This window comes from Ovis canadensis, chromosome 1 (assembly GCF_042477335.2).
Source record: "Ovis canadensis isolate MfBH-ARS-UI-01 breed Bighorn chromosome 1, ARS-UI_OviCan_v2, whole genome shotgun sequence".
Taxonomy (NCBI): domain Eukaryota; kingdom Metazoa; phylum Chordata; class Mammalia; order Artiodactyla; family Bovidae; genus Ovis; species Ovis canadensis.
In genome coordinates this window covers 68,958,136-68,978,649 of record NC_091245.1, presented here as the reverse complement: position 1 = coordinate 68,978,649, position 20,514 = coordinate 68,958,136, and the positions used below count along the sequence as shown (strand labels likewise).

General features: G+C 34.0%; 1 protein-coding gene across 27 annotated transcripts in view; it reads left to right on the top strand.

The window, feature by feature from the left end:
- The window catches only part of ZNF644 (zinc finger protein 644), a 96,243-nt gene extending 93,406 nt beyond the window's left edge, over window positions 1–2,837 (top strand). For all 27 annotated transcript variants that reach the window (XM_069597537.1, XM_069597590.1, XM_069597514.1 and 24 more), the window contains 2 exons: window positions 247–349; window positions 1,138–2,837. In XM_069597537.1, the coding sequence (XP_069453638.1) occupies window positions 247–349; window positions 1,138–1,330 (296 nt within the window). In that variant the 3' untranslated portion in view covers window positions 1,331–2,837. The remainder of the gene's footprint in view (window positions 1–246; window positions 350–1,137) is intronic.
- The last annotated feature ends 17,677 nt before the right edge of the window (window positions 2,838–20,514 follow it).

Here is a 20,514-nt window from a genome sequence, read left to right as displayed (position 1 = left end):
TTATCTTCTCAGTTCTGATTTGGTATGGTTAAGCATTGTTTGAAAAATGAGTACAAGAAGAGTATATGCTGATAGTATTACTGCTGTTAGAGAACCAGCTGCAAGTTAGTGCATGCTTCAGGGAATACGAATGAATGCAGACATTTTCTAACTTGATTTAGATGGTCTAACCTCCCAAGAAGTATCTGTATGTATGTGTACTTAGAATATGTAAGAAATGTTAAGTCTTTTTCTTCCCCTTTTTAGCCTTAGATTGTAAGCAAAAGAAATCAAGGTCAAGATCCGGAAGCAAGAAGAAACTTTTATCATTACCTCATGGTGCTGACGAGGTTTACATTCTCCGATGCAGGTATATGTCTGTATTACCTAATCTGCTCAGTTTCTTCAGATTTTGCTTTGAGACATACTAGTTATTTTGTTTGAGATTTTTAATTTTTGACTGAAGGTACAGTCTCAAAAATCAAGTTACAAATGAACTTTCAGAGACAGACTTAAAACCTTATATGGCTCATAATATGCTGTACTTCAGCAGCTAATCAAGTTTTTTATATTAGCGAAGGGCCTCTATGATATTGTGATTTGTAAAAGTGGCTTTTTTTGTTGTTGTGTTTTATTCGTATTCTTTGTTTCCTTTAATTTGATGTTTTTCACATTGTCTTGACTTCCTGCTTATTGGAAGTATATTTTCTCTCCACTCGTACTTCTGAGTGTAGATATACAGACTCATTCCCACTTCCTTCCATACTCATCCTCATGCAATTTAAGGAATTCTAAATTGAAGAGTGCATTTTTGAAAAAAAGAAATAGTGCATTTTGAAATTAAGATGTGTAGGTGTTAAGACCTTTTAATTAATTTTCATAGCAATGTTCCCATCTCTGCAGGTATTACTAGAGTTAGTAAGAATTGGCAGTTTTGATATTACATTTAATCATTTTGACCTCACAGGTATTTAGAAGCTGTTGTCTAGTACTATCTTCAGTATAAAGTTTGCCCTTTGTGTTCATGAATTTTATGGGAGTTGGGTTTTTTGGAAGGGGGGAATTGGTTTTAAATAAAGGGAATCGATTATGTTAAGAGAACTGTTAAATAAAGGGAATTGGTCATGTTAAAAGAACTGTTATCAACTTCTTCTATAGGTTTTGTGGCCTGGTCTTTCGTGGACCATTGTCTGTTCAGGAAGACTGGATTAAGCACTTACAACGACACATTGTAAACGCTAATCTTCCACGGACTGGAGCTGGCATGGTGGAAGTCACATCACTACTCAAAAAGCCTGCCTCCATTACAGAAACTTCATTTTCTCTACTAATGGCAGAAGCAGCTTCATAGAACAAGAAAACCGTTTAAATAGCAAATTTGAATTGGATGTAAATTTGAAATTCTTTGTCTTTTTTTTTCAAAGCCACATTAAATTATCCATTTATAAATACTAAAGCAGGAAAATGGGGAAAAGTGAATGAGAGTGACATCAGAGCAAATTGAGTACTTCAAACAGTAAGTAGTCTCTATATTTTATATAGGATGGAAGAAGTGTTTCTAAGGTTTACTACATTTAGTCAATTAACTGTGTTCACTCAATGAAAGACCAGTACATGTAAGCAGTTATTAATAAACTGTTGCACATGGATACTTAAAGACAGACTAATTGGAAAATTATGTTTTCTGCAGTGTTACCAGAATCAAGGTTCTGTTTATTCCCCACAAGACTTGCATTGAAAAATAAGATATTATATTTTGTTTGTATATATTTAGTGTTTTGTATAATACCAGGAACTGCTAACTAAATTTACTCAACTTAGGGCATTAAATATCATGTACTTCATAGTTTGAGACTGTTCACTCAAATAGGGCAGAGTACTATTCTATCTAGACGTGTAAGTGTTTTTTTTAAATCACATGGAACGGTTTTTTTTTTTATAAAAAGTGGAGGGAGATTTGTTTAAACAAGTATTTCTAAAAGAAATATGTACATAGTCCTGGAAATTATTTGTGGTAAGGAAATATTCTTTACTCCAGTTGCATTTCTCAGACAATAAAGTGGTGCATCCATGCTACCTCCTACTTTGTCAACAAAGATGCTATTTACCCTTTACATTTTTGTATCATAATAGATTTTAAAAAAATCTAATATTCTTTATTGCAAGACATCCTTTTGTTAACAGATTTGTTTCTTTTTAATGTTTTACCTAAAATTTGACATGCTTACAGGACAGGTTTGCCTCTTTATTTAACGTTGTAGAAATGTAATTAATAAACAATGCTCACTACACGGTTTAGAATAGGCTTTCTCATTTATAGTCTCTTCCAAATTTGATCAGTTAACAAAACTTAATACACCAATTGAAATATTTCTACATATGATGAGAATGTTTACAATTTAAATTTTAGAACTTGTTTTGGATGTGATTATATGTACGAAAATCGTGTAACACTATGCTCATGCTAAGAACCGACATAATGGAATTACTGAAATAAATGTGCTGTGAGGAATGGAAAATATGGTGCAGATGTCTTGGTCATGATAAATTGTGATTCTCCTTTTAAATTCCTTCCAAAAACAGATTAGTTCTTTTAATCTGAAATCAGATTCCTTTACAAATAACAGTTTTTGTATGCAAGCACCATTTCATTTTATTTCATGTAGTATGGCTAATACTATAGTTGAAACAAGGATATGCATTGATACTTTTCTTTGTATGTAAATAAAGTTAAAAGCAGTTAAAATAAGGAGTATTTTGGTAGAGTATATATACATACCTCACTGCCAGTGAAATTGCTTTCCTATGATATATCTCCTTACCAGAAAAATCTCTAAATAAAAAAAGACTTAAGAAAATTATAATGTCTATAGTGTGAAACATTCTTACTTTTATCACTGGTAGAAATTGTCCACTTGAGTTTGTGTTTCATTTGATTTATGTTGTTTATACATAGCTGGTTACTTTATTCACATACTTGATATGTAAAATTAGGAAATTGAACTAAATGAATCATTCCCAACCAATGGTCTCCTGATCCCTGGAGTATATAGTATATAGGAAAAAGTATTTGTATAAAATTATTTTCATTTTGCCAAAGATGTAATAGAAACTGTGTGTGTCTCTATAATGATGAGTCTAACTAAAACATCAAATTTCTTAACTTTTGACTGAAAACATACCAAGTCTGTGTTTACCAGTATTCTTATATTAGGTTTCATTGATATAAACATATTCTATATTCAAATAGAATATATTTTTAAAATTGGAAGTCATACTACTGCATAATAAGTAGTGTTCAGAAATTAAGTGGTAAAAAAAGAATCCTGGCAGGAAGACTAGCAATCACCAGAGCTCCTTTCAACTCTAATTTTTATAGTTCTTCTGTTTGATTTTATTATTAAACCAGCTGTCAAGTTGTAGGAATACAAGTAGAATAGGTGTTTGACCACAGATTTCATAAGCAAACTTAAATTTTTTACATTAAACTATTTTTAAAACAATGTTTCTTCAGGATGTAAGAAAGAAATAAATTATCAAATATAGTAATTCAAATTGGAAACAGTAAGCCAGAGGGATTCCTGAAAAGTAAATTAAACAAAGAACATTTCTCATAATAAAGATACTTGGGTTACAAAAAATTTTTTAATTTCTTGGGGAGCACAGTTCATCTTTCATTTGGCAACTAGAAAGTTAATAATATATTTTCGTTTGGCTTCCACTAAAAAATTATAAAATGTTGTTTTAAATTATATGATTGACTTTCATGTTAAAACATGTCCTATTTCAGTATTCAGTATTGCCAATTGTCTTTTACAGTTATTTGATCATTGCCTAAGATATTTGAGCTTCTTTTTCTTTTTTAAATAGTATTGATTTATGTAATAGCATTAAAACAAAAAAAGTTAACCTCTTCAAATTAGTATTTTCCGCTATGCTTCTTTAGAATAGATTAGAACCATGGCATAGCTATTATCTCTATTTTAGATTTCAATTTAATTAGATTTTTTTAAGGACATACCTATAACCTCTCAGGGACTGTACAGTTAAAACATACTGATCCAAAATATAGCTTTGATTTTTTTTTCTTCACTAAGAAAGTGTAATATTTGCTCATTTTAGAAATATTTAGAAAATGAAAAAATTAAAAATGGGTAAAATCACTTGTGGTACTACTACTCAAACACATGTATTGGGTTGACCAAAAAGATCATTTGGATTTTTCCATAAGATCTTACAGAAAGCCAGAACAAACTTTTTGGCCGATCTGATACTTTTAACAGCTTGTTAATGTTTCTTTCTCTTGTCTTATTGTTTCAGTGTAGTTATAAATGTAATTATTATAATGTATTCCCCTCAGTATCCCATTTTCCCAAGTTTATTTGAATATAAGTGCTGCATTGTTATAGACTAATCTTTGATACTTGATCTTGAGCATTTTCTACCACCAACAACCAGTTCTTTGATTCTCCAGACAATAGTTGGGTGTCCAACAGTTTAAATCAATTCTGACATTAATTACCTGGAGTTAATGTCAGACTCCATGGGTTAAAGGGGTCAGTCCCAAAAGACTGCTCACACTTCAGATGCCAGTCACAAATATCAGGTCACCTATACTTGAGATGACTGGCTATAAATCAAAGATTGCCATGACTGACTCTTCAGGTTTGATAATTTGCTAGAATGGCTCACAGAACTCAAAAAAGACTTGACATTACCAGTTTATTATAAAGAACATAACTCAGGAACAGTGAAATGGAAGAGATGCATAGGGCAAGGTATGCTAGGAAGGAAGGTGGCATGGAGCATCTATCTCTGCACTTTCTGGGTGTACCACCCTTCCAGCACCTTGATGTGTTCACCAACCCAGTAGCTCATCCCTTAGGGGGTTATTATGGAGGTTTCATTGTTAGGCTTTATTGATTAAATAATTGGCCATTGGTGATTAACTTACTCTCTAGCTCCTTTCCTCTCCCTGATGGTTTCGGGAGGTGGTGGGACAGAAAACCCCAACCCTCTAATCATCATGCCTTGGTCTTTCTGGTGACCCACACCCATTCTGAAGATATCTGGGGGCCCCCAGCCACCTCTCATGTCATTACCATTTAAAAGACACTTTGATCACCCTGGAGATCTTGAGAGTTTTAGGAGATATGTGCCAGGAACCAGGGACAAAGACCAAATATTTATTTTTATATCACACTAGATGTAACACTTCTAGGAGACAAAAGCTAGTCAACATCAATAATATTTCAAACCATGAACTATAATTAGCATTCACTCCTGGTATGGAAGGTAGCTATCCAATTTATTTCAACAATGGGAATTTGGTGGTTTCTTTTTTTGAGGGCCAGTTACTGATGTTTAGTCAATAGCTCGTAACTGATTTCTTGGTTCTTCAGCCTATATTATAGACATAGGTACAACATTGTTCTTTCTTGATTACTTTGATGACAAATAATTGAATATTTTTAATTGCTTAGGTAGACAACAGTCATAAGTAAAAGTTAATTGATACCTCATTCTTAAATCAAAAGTCAAGATGAACAGAGTGGTTATACTCTAATGTTACAGAGTTTTTAAATGTTATTAAAGTTTTAGACAAAGTTTTATACATTCTCCACATTAAAAGTTTGTCATTTCTATTCTAGTTTTTCTGTTTTATAGACTATTCCTTTTTAAAAAAACACGAACTCATTGTCATGCTGTGTAGAAATTAACCATTTATTTATTCTCTTAGCTGTAGATCCATAAGCATTTTCATACCACTAAGTATTATTCCTAAGTATGCTTTAAATTTTTACATAATGTACCATCGTACCACATATTATTGCACCTCCATTGTTGATCATTTGTGTTGTCTCTAGGATTTGGGTATTATAAAGAGTGCTTCTGATCAACATTCCTATAGTGCATTGTACACTATACAGATCCAAAATTATTTTTATGATGAATTTCTAGTAGTAGAATTGGTAGATTAAAGAGTTGGATATGGCTCATACATTTGAGGTTTTATATATGAATGGTCCAAATTGTTGTACAGAAGGGCCATATAACTTTATGCTCCTACGTGCAGCTTATGAGTATGGCTTACAATTCCTCTTGTCCTTGCCATTGTAGTCTTTAAAACTTTGCTTATTTTGGTAAAAAGTAGTATCTTGTTCATCTTTAAGTGACAAATGAAAACGAAGTGAATTTTTTATCACAAAGGCATTAACTTTCTGATTTAAAATAAGAATACATGTGAATATGATCTACTAGATGATGTGTTTAAAATTACTTCAACTCTGATTTTATAATAGACCAGTGGTATAATAGGGAGTATAAGCACCCTTATACTCCATAGTCTTTGAAGAGATCTTTGATTATTATTTATTCCAAAAACTTGTTTGTGTATCAATATGCGTTCTTCTGTGAGTTCCACAGCACTTCTCAGAGACTCAAATTGGGCCATGACCACCACAGCCACCACCACCACCCCCTCACCCCACCTCCAGAAGTAAGGAATAGCTGCTTTGAAAGTATCATGTGTTGCCATATCAACTGTCAGGTGGTTTATATTTTTATTACAATTGAGGCAAATTCCCAAAAATCTTCTGACATAGATTTTTTTTAATATGGTAGAAAGAAGAGATAGTGTGAAGTTTTGCCTCTTCTGAACAAATTGGTAAAACAGATAATTATTTGTTTTTTAAAACTAGTATTTGATTTCTTAAAGATATACATCTAGAGAATTAGTTCTTTCTTAAACTATTAAGGTCATCCTCTGAAATTTTATTTTTCTATTGATTGGCAGATTTCAGCAAATACTTTCAGTAAGGAGCTTTAAGATAATGTTTAGTCCCATTTATAACTTAAAACTTTAAAAATTTTTTAAATTTCATTTATAAAGTCAGTATATTGGTTCTGTTTTGAGAATCTTGGTACCTGATTTAAAACTTTCTTAAGTACATAAATATATTTTATAAATACAATAAACTTAATAAATATGCAGAACCTTAAATTCTCTTGAATATTTCAATGCCTCGTATGACTTGCAAGTCAAAGTTGACTACTCAACTACACAAAGTAAAATCTGGAAAGTTGAACTATAAATCTAATAGGCCAGGTTTTCTTTTTTTTAATATAAATTTATTTATTTTAATTGGAGGCTAATTACTTTACAATATTGTAGTGGTATTGCTATACATTGACATGTCTTGCCAGATTACTTTTTGATGTAAAGTTCTAAGCATATGACCATTTAAAGAAATACAGATTCTTTACCACAGAGCCACCTGGAAAGCCATTTTAATCACTACAAGAACAGAATGTAGAACATTGCCAGCACTCCCAATTCTCAGCCCCAATTAAATTCACCCCCTCCCATTCCCGTTTTTCTGACCTTTCTAATATACAAGTTGATCTTCTAGGAATACATATAGTTTAGTTTTGCATGTTTTTTTTCTTTTACAGAAGTGGAATTAATACCATATGTATTCTTTTGTGACTCGTTCCCTTTGGTTAATGTTATCTTTGGAATTCATCTTTATTTTTCCCATAGCTGTAGTTTATTCATTTTGTTGTTGTATATTATTACATATCTATATATGACACCATTTAATTATTCATTTTATTATTGATAAACATTAAGGTTGTCTTTGCATGTTTTTTAACTTTTAAAAGCTGTGAAGCTATGAACATTCTTGTCTGTCTTTTAAACATCTGCAAGTTTCTCTAGGGTGGTATATGCCAAAGAGTAGAGTTTTTCGATCATAGAGTATATGCCTCTTAGACAAAGCTGGACTGTTTTCCAAGATGACTGTACACATATATACTCTCATGTGGAATTCGTAAGAGTTCTCATTCCTCCCTGTCTTCAATGATACAATTGTCAGACTTAAATTTTTGCCAGTTGGTGAGTGTTAATGATGTTTCATTGTGAATTTAATTTACGTTCCCCTAATTTCTATCAGATTGAATAATAACCTTTTTTATGTTTGTTTATTTTTCCTCTTTTGAGAAATAAATTGACAAATTGCCCATTTTTTTCTGTTGGAGTATCTGTATTGTTTCATATTGATACTTAGGAATTCCATTAATTCTTAGGTTATTAGGTGTTGTAGGTATCTTCTACTTTGTCAGTCTGTTTTTCCACTTGCAATTATAGTGACTGTGGTGAGCAGTTCTTATAATTAGATACATCCTTTTGAATGTTCCTGTTTATCTAAAGATGCCTGTGTTCTCTTAATTCTTGAAGGATATTTTTATTGGCTATAGAATTCTATCTGAAGTGGCAGTTATTTCCCCCTGCATATTGAAGTTATCATCCACTATTTTCTGCCTCATTCTTGCAAGTTCATCTGTTACTCATTTTAAAATAACCTGTCCTATATTTTTTTAGCTGCTTTCAAGATCTTTATCTTTAGTGTTCTAAAGTTTTTACTATGAAATGTCCTGTTGGGAATGCCTTTTGTTATTGTCAAGTTTGGGAACTCCGCTGGGCTTCTGGAAATTTCCTAGACCTTGTCTATAAACTTATTTTTCCTGCCTCACTTTCTAGCTCCCTTGTTCTTCTGGAACTCCAGTTAATGTGTGTTAAATCCTGCTCACTGCATCCTCTGGATTTTTTATCTTCTCTTCCCTATTTTCTATCTTTATATTTTGGTGTTATATTCTAGATCATTTCTTTTAACTTATCTTCCAGCTTACTGATTTTCTCAGTTACTGTTAAATCTCATCCACTGAGATCTTAATTTTGGTTATGATTTTTTTTCAGAATTTCTGTTGGTTTTTTTCAGATGTGCTTTTCTATTGTTTCTAGTATCCTACTTGGATATTTTATCTTTGAATATGGTCTACATGATTGCTTTTATATCCTGCCTCTGATAATTCCAGAATATAAAATAATTATGGATCCAAGTTTATTGATAGTTGCCTTTTCTATTTCTTGTTCATGGTGTCTTGTTTTCTTGTGTGCCTTTATGTTTAACGACATGGTAAACATTATATTTGGAAACTATTATAGAACTATGTTGAAGTCTGGTATTGTCCCTCATAGAGTTTTCATTTACTTCTGTCAGGTGCCTCGAGATACTGCCAGCTTAGAACACCTTAGTCCAGGTTCAAGGTTTGCATTTCTCTGGTCTATCCAGATGACCCAAAGTCAGATTGTAAGAGCTGTGTCATGGGAAGGTTATAGAAAGGTTTGCATACTGCTGGTTTTACCTTTTACCCTGTGAATATAGTTTTATTTTCCTAGCCCAAGGCCATTGAATGTGTGACTTATTTTCCTAACTCTCTCTTCCATATAGGATGTGTCTTCAGGGCAGGAATAAAAAGTTTCATTATTGGGTAATACTCTTTGACTTTTCTTGTCTCCTCTTTGAGTTTGGCTTGGTAATACTTTTTTATCTCAACACTTCTTTAATGCTTATATGATTTTTTTTTTAATTTAACTTTTTTAGTTGACACCAGTGAGAGAGAATTTATCCCGATTATTTAGTCTACCAATATAGGAATCAGAATATAAATACATTTTGAGTGCAGGTATTTTATAGGTTTTGTTCACTTCTGCTTTTTTAGAAGAATCCTGATACATATTATGCATCCAGTCAATATTCATTAAGTGAGTAAGCTATTATTTTAAAGAAAATTGAAATTTCTTAAGGGGTACGTTTCCCCTTTTTTCCTCTTAAAATTTGGCTATTCTTAAGAGTTTTTCTTTTCCAGATGTATTTTAGAATTAGTTCATCAAATTCTATTTGAACCCTGAGATTTTACCTAGAACTGCACTGAGTTTATTTTTAATTAATTTTTATTAGAGTATAGTTGATTTACAATGTTGTGTTTCTGCTGTACAACAAAATGAATCAGTTATACATATACATATATCTACTCATTTTTAGATTCTATTCACATATAGGTCATTACAGAGTACTGAGTAGAGTTCCCTGTGCTGTACAATAGGTTTTTATTAGTTATCTATTTTATATATAGTAGGGTATATATGTTAATTGCAGTCTCTCAGTTTATCCTTCTCCCCTCCTTTCCCCCTTGTAGAAAGAATTTGTGGAAATGGGAAAATATGAGACTTCCTTTTTAAGAACATGGTATATTTTCCCAGTTATCTTCATTTTTTTATGTCTTACAGTAGTCTTACCATTTCTTTGTAAAGAATTGTATGTTAAAGATTTTATTTCTATATATTTGTTTTTGTTGCTACTGTGAATGGATTTTTCTCACATTTTTCTTATTGAAATTGCTGTTGTAAAGGGAAATTATTGATTCTGTGTATAGCAGTCTTATTTATATCTTTCCATATTACTCAACTCTGTTACATATCTCTAATTCCTTTTAATTAGTTCTCTTGAAATTTCTAAGTTGCTAGTTGTAATACCTGCAAATTGTGACATTTGTCTCTTGCTTTCAAATATTTATCCTTTGTCAAGGATTTCCAGTACAATGCATGAATGGTGATAGCTGGCATTCTCTCGTATTCTTGATTGTAACTGGAGTACTTTTCTTTTATCGGTAAATATAATTTTCCTGGAAGTTTCTTGTAGACACAGTTTATTGAGTTAAAAACAATTTGTTTATTATTGGATAAGAGTTTTTATATGGCGTTGTTTGTGTTTTTGGCTGTGCCACATGACTTGTGGGGTCTTAGTTCCCTGATCAGGGATTCAACCCAGGCCAAGGCAATGAAAGCAACTGAGTCATATTCACTGGACCACCAGGGAATTCCTGTGTGTCTGTGTTTTTTATTTTATAAAAAATGGACTTTTGTTCTTGACAAATTGTTTCTTCTTTGTTGAGATGTAGAAAATCATGTGATTTTTTTTCTTTAATTTATTGATGTCAATAAAATTTATCAATAGGCTTTTAAACATTGGAACATCCTTAAATTTCTCCTTAGTCATGACATGTTGCTTAATACTAGGAACTTGATTTGCTTTTATGTCATTGAAGAATTTTTTGTGTGTGTATTAGTGATATTAGCCTTTACTTTTCTTCTGCTGTATTTTTCTGGATTTGATATCCAAGTTACGTTAACCTCATAAAATGAGTTGGGAAGTTTAAAAAAGTTTAAATTTGCCTATGCTCTGAAAGAGTTTTAATAACAGACAATATTGATTTCTTAAGAATTTGATAGTACTTATTCATAAACTCATATGAGCTGTTAACTTTTGAGAGAGAGATATTTTGACTCCTTTTACTGTTTTGTGTATAATCAAAGGTTGTTAGGTTTTTTCTCTCCCTTTGAGCCAATTTTAGTTATGTTTTTCTTAGAGGAGTATACATTTCTTACAGATTTTCTAAAAATTTGGAATAGTTTGTACATAGTATATTTCTTGCAGAGCTTCCCTGGTGGCTCAGCAGTAAAGAATTTGTCTGCCAATGCAGGAAAAGCAAGTTCGATCCTTGCATCAGGAAAATACATTACAGAAGGAAATAGCAATCCACTCCAGTATTGTTGCCTAGAAGATCTCATAGACAGGGGAGCCTGGTGGGCTGTAGTTCATGGGGTCATGAAGAGTCGGACACAACTTAGCAACTAAACAACAACAACAACATTTCTTACAAGTTATTTTATTTAGTCCCCATATCTGTCATCATTTACTCATATTCCTAACATTTGCTCTTCTTTTTTGCTATGTAGTATAGCTTGTGAGATCTTAGTTCCCTGACTAGTAAATGAAACAAGGCCACAGCAGTGAAAGCACCAAGTCCTAACACTGGACCTCCAGGGAATTTCCAGTGTTTACTTCTACTTTATCGTTTTTCTTTAATTAGACTTGCCGAAGGTTTTTTATCTATCTACCTATCTCTGTATTTCTCTGTATATAAAGTTATCCCTGTTGTTTATTATTGTACATTTAAACTTTGATTTTCTTTTTAACCAGTTTCTCTTGTGTCTGAAAATAATGTATATAATACCTGGCCTTTGGGGTACAGAATTTTTTACATATATATTTTTATCATGATTTAACTTCTTTAGGGCAGATATTACAACTTCAAAATCTGTCTTGTGTGTCTCTTACTTTTTCTTTTACATTTTTCATCCTCTTGTTTTTTTACACTGTGCCCTGGGAGAATTCCTTAGCTCCTTCTTCCAATACACTGGCTATAAAGCTATGTTCATTCTGCTACTTGGCCTATCTGTTGAGTTGTTTTAAGGTTTGGTGTCTTGGTGTGTTTGTTTTTATGCTTATTTTTTCTAAGATCTCTATTTGTTCTTAAAGGCCTATTTGTCTCATGGTTGTGATTTCCCCTTTGCCTTCTAAGGATATTAATTGTACACGTTTTTAAGACTTTTCACCCTATTGATTGTTTTCTTAGGGATTTAGTTCTGTCTGTTGAATTTGATGCCCTTTTGTGGTGTTGGTTTCCCTCAGATATTTAGTAATTCTTTGCTTGTTTGCTCACTTACATTTCACGTTTCTTGTTAGTCTTTCAGCAAATGTCTATAAATTCAGCCTGTTTCTAGTGATCTATAGATAAAGACTATGACCAGTATCAAGTCTTCTAGAAGTGTAAACTTTGTTTCTTTTTTGGTATTGTAGAGCAATATCTTGCCTCTCCCTTAAAAGGATCCCAACATCTGGAGTCCTTGCCACCTTTTGTAACTGTCTTCCCATGCATAGTCTGGCTTAAGATTTCCTCCTTCAGTCAGATTCCATTTACCTTCTGGTATTTTTTCCAGGAATTACACATAATTTATGATTAATCAAAATATACTTTCTTCTTTTCCAGTACTTTAAATTTTTTCATTATGTCAGTTTTTAGGAAATAGAGGATACTGTGATATATATTTGATCCAAACTTCAGAAGTTAATCCATAAATTATTGCATATATAACTTTCTTGATTCCCCTAGATCTCTTCTCCAGTAATTTTTTATCACTGGTAAACTTTTCAGTATAATACAGTTTGGAAGAGAGAGTTCTACATGAAAATCTTTTTTCGATTGATAGAAGAGTTCATGCAAATTGGACTGGAATGTTACTTCCCTAATGAAATCATGTTACAAGACGTGGTACTTCTCCTTCAGAAAACTGTTCTTTTTAGCTCCCTCAAATCTTTCTCTTCTGTGTATAATGAGTAAGTCAATTCTCCCAGAAAAGGGGAACAGTGCTTTCTATTCACTGCAGCCACTAGATATATATATATATACTTCATGAAGATAAATGGAAATAGATAAGGAATGAAAACATTTTTTAGAAGTTAATTTAAGACATAGATGATTAAAATGAGTAAATTTTTTATGTGTGGTTAACATTTTATATTCTGCTTTTTAATTTTTTATTTGATTGTTATAAGGGGGTGACATTTATTGTTACTCATTTCTCTTTGCTCAAAGTGACCAAGCTGTTGGGGTATTTGAAATACCTGTTGGGGCCATTTCAGAACTGGAGCATTATTTACCAAAGGTGAAAGATATTCTGTGGACATGGTTTTTCAAGACCTGTGCTATTATTTTATATAGTATTTCCAAGACTTTTGGAAGATCATAGATCATGAGACCACTTCACACCCAGAAGGCCAATACAAAAAGGAATTAAGGCTATTTACTGAGAAGATGGGAAAAACTTATGTTCTTGCATATGTAATTCTGAACATATATTTTCTCTATTAGACATCAGGTACTGTTGTATTTCCTCTTCTCACACAACAGGCGATGCTTTCTCCATGGGCCTAAAGCCAGCAAGGCTGTGTGAATTGGTAGTTAGGAGCTCTAGTAGAGTGCACAGTCTGCTACGTGACAGAGAGTACACAAATGAGTGCCTCACGTCATTCCTGGTAAAATCAAAGGGCTCTAAATGGTAATATTGGCACAACAGTAAGTTTTATTTTATCCTCATGACCCATTTTCTGGATGGTCTACTGAATTAAAAAGCATAAACAAAATGCAGTATATACTAAAGAAATGAATAGATTCAGTCAGGGCTCACCTTATAAAAGATCTTCCAATAAATTTCATATTTTATCTAACTCTTCAGAGGAAGGAAAGGTCTGATCCTCTTTGTTCTTCATTGCTACTTCTAGACTTTTCTCTCTCTCTCAAAAATCCCAAGCTGTGAAGCTCACGCTATCAGACTGTACTACTCACTCCTCCTCCCTGTCGCAGTTACCAATCCCCCAGTATGCCATAGTCTTGAAGGCTTTTAGCTGCAGGTCAGTCTCTGCAACACTCTCACTGTCCATGAGAAGGTGACATTAGAGCAAATTGCTGAAGAAGATGAGGGAGGTAGGGAAAGTGTATGGACTGAGGGAGAAACAGGTGCAAAGACTGAATGAGAGCACGTTCAGTGTGCTGCAGGAACACAGGAAGGCCAGTTATACTTGGACAAAAGCACGTGGGAAGTAGGAGATAACGTTAGAGAAATAATGGAGATTTGGGGTCATGTAGGACCCTTCTGTGCCACGATTAGGCATGTAAGATCATAAGATCTATGTAACGGGTTATCCTTTGCTATTTCAGTCTCACACTTGCATGATCATGCCGTAAACTTTTCTATGTCCATAACAGCAGTCCTGTTTTTTTCCTATTTCAGTATTCCTGAAAGTGAAGTGAAAGTCTTTCAGTTGTGTCTGACTCATTGTGACCCCATGGACTATACAGTCCATGGAATTCTCTAGGCCGGAATACTAGAGTGGGTAGCCTTTCCCTTCTCCAGGGGATCTTCTCAACCCAGGGATTGAACCCAGGTCTCCCACATTGCAGGCTGATTCTTTACCACCTGAGCCACAGGGGAAGCCCAAGAATACTGGAGTGGATAGCCTATCCCTTCTCCAGTGTATTTTCCCAACCCAGGAATCGAACTGGGGTCTCCTGCATTGCAGGCGGATTCTTTACCAACTGCCTGCAATTGGTATCAGTATTCCTACTCTCTGAATTACCATTTCTTGCCTTCCAATTTTATTCTCTCATGAACTCTGACTCTGTAATACCTCAGCCCCACCAAGGCCTAAAATCTGATGTTACCACCTTTTTATTTGATTCTCAGTCTCTCCATCTACTACCCCTCGTTACCCCTTACTGCTTACCCAAATTTTATTCCTCAATCAAGATCACTCTTACAATCACTCATCCCTTGTCCCTCTCTTATTTTGTATATTCTCTTGGCAAAATCCCAACCCTAATTAAACCAACTTTCCACACTTCATGTTTTTTTCTCCCTATCTTTAAAAAAACCCTCTTTTGGCTACTAGCCATTTCTACTTTTCCCTTCAAAGCAAAACTCCTTCTCAGAGCCAGATATAATAATCATGATAACATTTATAATAATAGATAACATTTATCATGCACTTGCTATGTGCCAGGCAGTGTTCCAAATATTTTACATATTTTAATCTTATTTTATTGTCATAGTAAAGTAGAAAATGAAGTAGAGAATATCATCTTTTACAATGAAAAGAAAGCATGAAGAGCTTCCTTTCCCAACAGCTGGCAAGTAGTGAAGCTAGAATTGAGTTCCAGGCAGTCTGGCATCAGAGCCTGTGCTCTTTAACTATTAAGGCCAAACCAAAGTATATTCTAAATCCCAGTTGTCAGACACGTTAGCATCATACTCCAGTTTCCAAGAATGACTACAACCCACCTGAGTCTTCATTATTCTTGAGTGGTGCTGGGCTGTGGTGTTTTAAGGTAGAGTTTTTCATGTAACCTTAAGTTTAAAGTTAATTGTTTTTAGGCTGAGGACTCTCACTCTCTTGTGATTTTGAGGCTTTAACCCTTTTTAAAATTTCTTTTTGCTTTGCATTTCTCTTTTACACTGCACCCAAGTTTGTTGATAAAGGGCTCAAGGCTGCCTCTCTCTGGTAGAAGTTCATAGTATGCCAGACAGGAACCAGAGTTGGTTCAGAGAAAGGGAGCTGTAGAAAAGACTTTCTGATCCTGATTTCTTTGTTTGAGTTGTCCTCTCTGCAGAACTTCATGCTCAGATAATCCCTTGTAATCCATTATTTATTTGTTACGTCTTATGTCATCTTTGAGAGGGAAGAATTTAGGTAAACATTTAGTATGGGTATTTTGTAAATAACTACTGATTTAGAAATTTTTAAATACTAAAGCCTCAAAACCAGTTAAGTTTTTAAGTTAAGAGCAAAGGAACATCAGAAACACTCTGGTTGACTAACCTCATTCTCCTTGACAGAAATGGCCAAAGTCACATGCCCTTTGCTAAACAGTTACTGGCAAGGGGAAGCCATCCTTATGATTGACTTTTCCCTTTTTTCCTGGGTGATACAGGTTGCAGAGTCAGCCACAGTCCCTAGGGAGAAAATGCAGTCATTTTCCAAGTGATGTCTATTCACTGTGGAAGTTTTATTTCTTAGAAAACATAAAGCTGAATAATTTGGCCACACTGGCCTAAACTTACTGAACAAACCCCGTTGATCTTTAGGGATAATATCTGAAACATTTACCTCTTTGTTTCTAAAGAAAATGTATAACTTGATAGAGATTTGACTTAGAAGTATTAAATACTGTATGCTTTGGGGTGAGTTGATCTTTTATACTAGACATCTGTCTTAGAGCTTTGTCCTAATCACTTTTAGTAAATAAAGTGTTTTGGCCCAAGCTTTGACTTGATACAGCTTGATCATAGATACAACTGTGATGAGACTCCAGTTGTATCTCTGTTGGCTGCTGCCACTTCTTAATATAAGAAAGGTCTTTTATGTGTGTTAAATGTAAATACTAATCCTTATAACAGGTCTTTCATGTTGATGCCAATACTGTGGATGAGGATAAAATCATATTTATACTAAGAAATACTCCAAATGAATTATGGATTGAGTAAAATCCATAGAAAAAATAATAAGAGGTTTGACGAGGCTGAACAGGTCAGAGTCTAATTTCTGAAAGTGAAGATCAGAGAATAAAACTAGCATTAGGGAGTGTAAGGAAGGAGACTTTGTTTAGAGCAGTTTCAAACTCAATCCAGTGAATATGCTTAAAGAGCCAACAAGAAAAAAAAAAAAGCAAAAAACTTTGCTTCCTTACAGACTGAGGGAAAGAGAGGTATTCTGGGGGTGGGAGGGAGACTGTTAAAACTGATGCAAGAAGAAAGAGAACTTAAGTTTCAAGAGTAGCTCTGTTTCTCCACATTTCCACTAATTTTCACATAATTCTCTGATTCTGTAACACTATTAGAAACACTCAGATGACAAATATAACTTCAGTTGATGTTTACTTTTACTGAATAAATACAGTTTTCCCTTAACCAGAAGAAAGAACAGTACTGTGAAGACAGAGGGCCTTTCTCTATAGCCTAACTAAAAGAAAATGGATGGTATTTCTCACTGTGGCCAGTGGATGATGGTGAAATGACAATGATGACAATGTCGAAGGCATATTTGAAGTCAGTGGTTGGAAGAAGGAAGTTGGGAGTAGTGGAAAAAGTACAAATCAAGTATTGTAACTTGATTTTTAGACCTGAGTTGTTCACTGCTTTAGCAAACACAAAACCTTGAATTCATATTGTTTTTAGTCACTAGATTGGACTATATGATCTCTTGTCCTTCTACCTCTAAAATTTTGTAGTTATAACAGAAAGTATCCATGCTAACACTAATTAAATACCCTGAACAGTATCAAGAATATGAAAAATAGCTTATAGAGCATAGTGTCCTTTTAATTAACTTTATGCTGAACTGTAATAGATTTATGTAATGATTCCCACCCCCCCACCCCCCGGAACCTCTGTACCTCAGAAAGGTTTGCAGAGTTCATTTTGGCAAAGATAAAAGGCAGAACTGATAACGTATCATATCGCCACATGGAGGCTAGCAATTAGACATAAAGCCAGACAAAAATCACAAGGAGAGCCATGAATAAAAGAGAATCTTAATGTGATTTAAATACCGTGACTGAGTTGCATTCAGTGTCAGCCTGGTCACCAAGTCCAAATGTGACATTATCTTCTATAGAGATGTAGTCTAGCAAAAGACTTCTGTATCCACCATCTGGCCCCTGACTCAGTGAGCACATTTCACTGAATGACACATAGCCCGGTGGGATGCACCAAATTTACTTAAACATGAGCATATCCTCTTCTCATAACAAAGGCTGGACATGACCCTAATTTTGCATTCTGTAAACAATGTTGTGGAAATTATTAAAACAAGTCTTCTGGGTAGGCCTATAAACATATACTGATTTTGATTACTTTGTCAAAGCCACAATTTCACGAAGTACAAACCAGTTTAAATAGAGAAGCCAATTAGATGTGTCTTTCAAATTCATTCTCTATATGGTAAACTATCAAGTGAAAAAGAATCAGTTGTGACTAGGTAATCTGATCCTCCAATACAAGAGTTTGAGCAGAAAGTTCCAAAACTTAGAGTTTCTGTTCTTTGTCGCAAGCTTCTGGGAAGTGTGCCAAATGAGCACCACTCAAGAAAAATTGCTCAAAATTTTTGACTTTTTAGTTTATATTTTCAACTTCAGTTTCAGGCATGTTCCAGAATAAAGATAATCAGATCCAGTTTTTTCAGTCTCTGAGAGTTTACTGGGCTTCTTTTAGTCTGTATTACTTTGGAAATATTTCACATTTCAGGAGAAACAATATGATTTGCCTACAGAAAGTATTTTTCCTTAAAGTACATCTTTGGCATTCCTCAGACTGCTAAATTTTTTTTTTAACTGACTCTTGGGAGGGAAGGAGACTATATTATAGCCTCTTTTGTTATTTAAAAAGCACCCCAATTCTACGGATCCCTAGTTAATACTGAAGACTTTTTGATGGTATGTGGCATCCTCTCTGACAAAGATAAATGCGAAAGCAAGAGCATTATGGGGAAATTGGAACTAAAAATAACTAAAAGTAACCATTTTTTCCTCACAAAATTATATAAAACTATACAGAGTTGGCCAAAAAATTCACTTAGATTTTTCTGTAACATCTTACAGGAAAAACCAAATGAACTTTTTGGCTACCCCAGTACAACCCTTTGTTGGAATAATATGAGAAAACTTTACTTAGGAACTGAGATGTAATTAATAGATATAACAGGAAATAAAATAGCATTATTTAGACACAAGAAATTCAAAGGAGGAGGAAAAGCCTATCTTTATAAATGAGGGGCAAAAATTTTAAATGATGTAAGAAAGAAGAAATATTAATACAAAGTTCATGTAAACTTAATTATAAACTACTGTGGAAATAGAGCATGTGACTAATAAGGTAAGAAATAATGTAAAATCCTGGGAAAGCCTCCTTAAGCTAGACCTCTTCAGGGCTACAGCACTGATAATGTTTCATGTTTCAAGAATTGACCTGAAGGCAGTGAGGTGTTGAAGGTGGCAGAAAAGGCTCATAATGTTACATTTCAAATGTCTATAGTCTCTTAGACTTCCTAGTCTGGTAAACAGTGAACTTAGGCTAGGGAAAATAATCCTTAATTCATAAACTCATTTAAAAGAGCACCAGGCTGGGTAATAGCAGTGTTAACATTTTTAAAGAATGAAACCTGTTCAGACAGTCTGATACTGGACTGTAAGCTTCTGTCTTGAATGTAAACCACATCTGAATATTAAAGATCACTCTAGGGAAGATGGTGATGAGCTAGCTGCTCTTTTTCTCCCCTGAGTTCTAAATAATAAGAGATGAGCATAAGCTTCAGCGTGAAGGATTTGGGCAGAGAATAAGAAAGAATATTGATCATTGAAGGTGGGGTACTGAAGGAATCTTTTTCTGTGTAAGTCTCTTCAAAAGTTACTACTTGGCTTAAAAAAAAAAAGTTATTACCATCTGCTGTCTATCCCCAAATACTGTTTGTGATGTAAGTAGCCTGGTGGAAAGAGATGTGATGAATTAATGCAAGAAGTAGGAAGTCTCCGAACTGGAGACTTTCTCAACACAAATACCAAATAACATAAGATGAAAGCATAAAAATAAAAAACCACACAAATGAGATATAGACTTCCCAGGTAGCCCTAGTGGTAAAGAACCCACTTGGCAATGCAGGGGATACAAGAGATGTGTTTTTGATCTCCAGGTTGGGAAGATCCCCTGGAAAAGAGAATGGCAACCCACTCCAGTATTCTTGCCTGGAGAATTTCATGGAAAGAAACCTGGCGGGCTACAGTCCATGAGGTCGCAGAGTCGGACACGACTGAGCGACTAACATTTTCATAGATATACATGATAACAGCATTTAGCTAATTAAGCTCTCTGGAAACATTCTGCTTTTGGAAAGCATAGGAGTTTGCATTTTTAGGTTTGTCATTTAACACAATTTTGAACTGAGTCAGAGTCTCATTAGCAACTATGATCTGTATACAGTTTGTGGAACAGCCTTCTAGAGAAAGTTTTCAAACAAACATTTGGCATCAACAGAATATTTTTAATCAAACTGTCAGTGTTATTCATAGTACAGTCTTCAACTTCCAGAAGATTGTCTGTCTTAAAGACTCAGAATCCTAGGGCAATAGACCGATGCCAAGTGAATTACACTGAGGGCTTGGGTCCTGGGCATATAAAATCCTGAGAACTAGGTTGCCCTGACTGAGATTGAACTGTTTCTGCTGGAATAGATACAGAAAGAT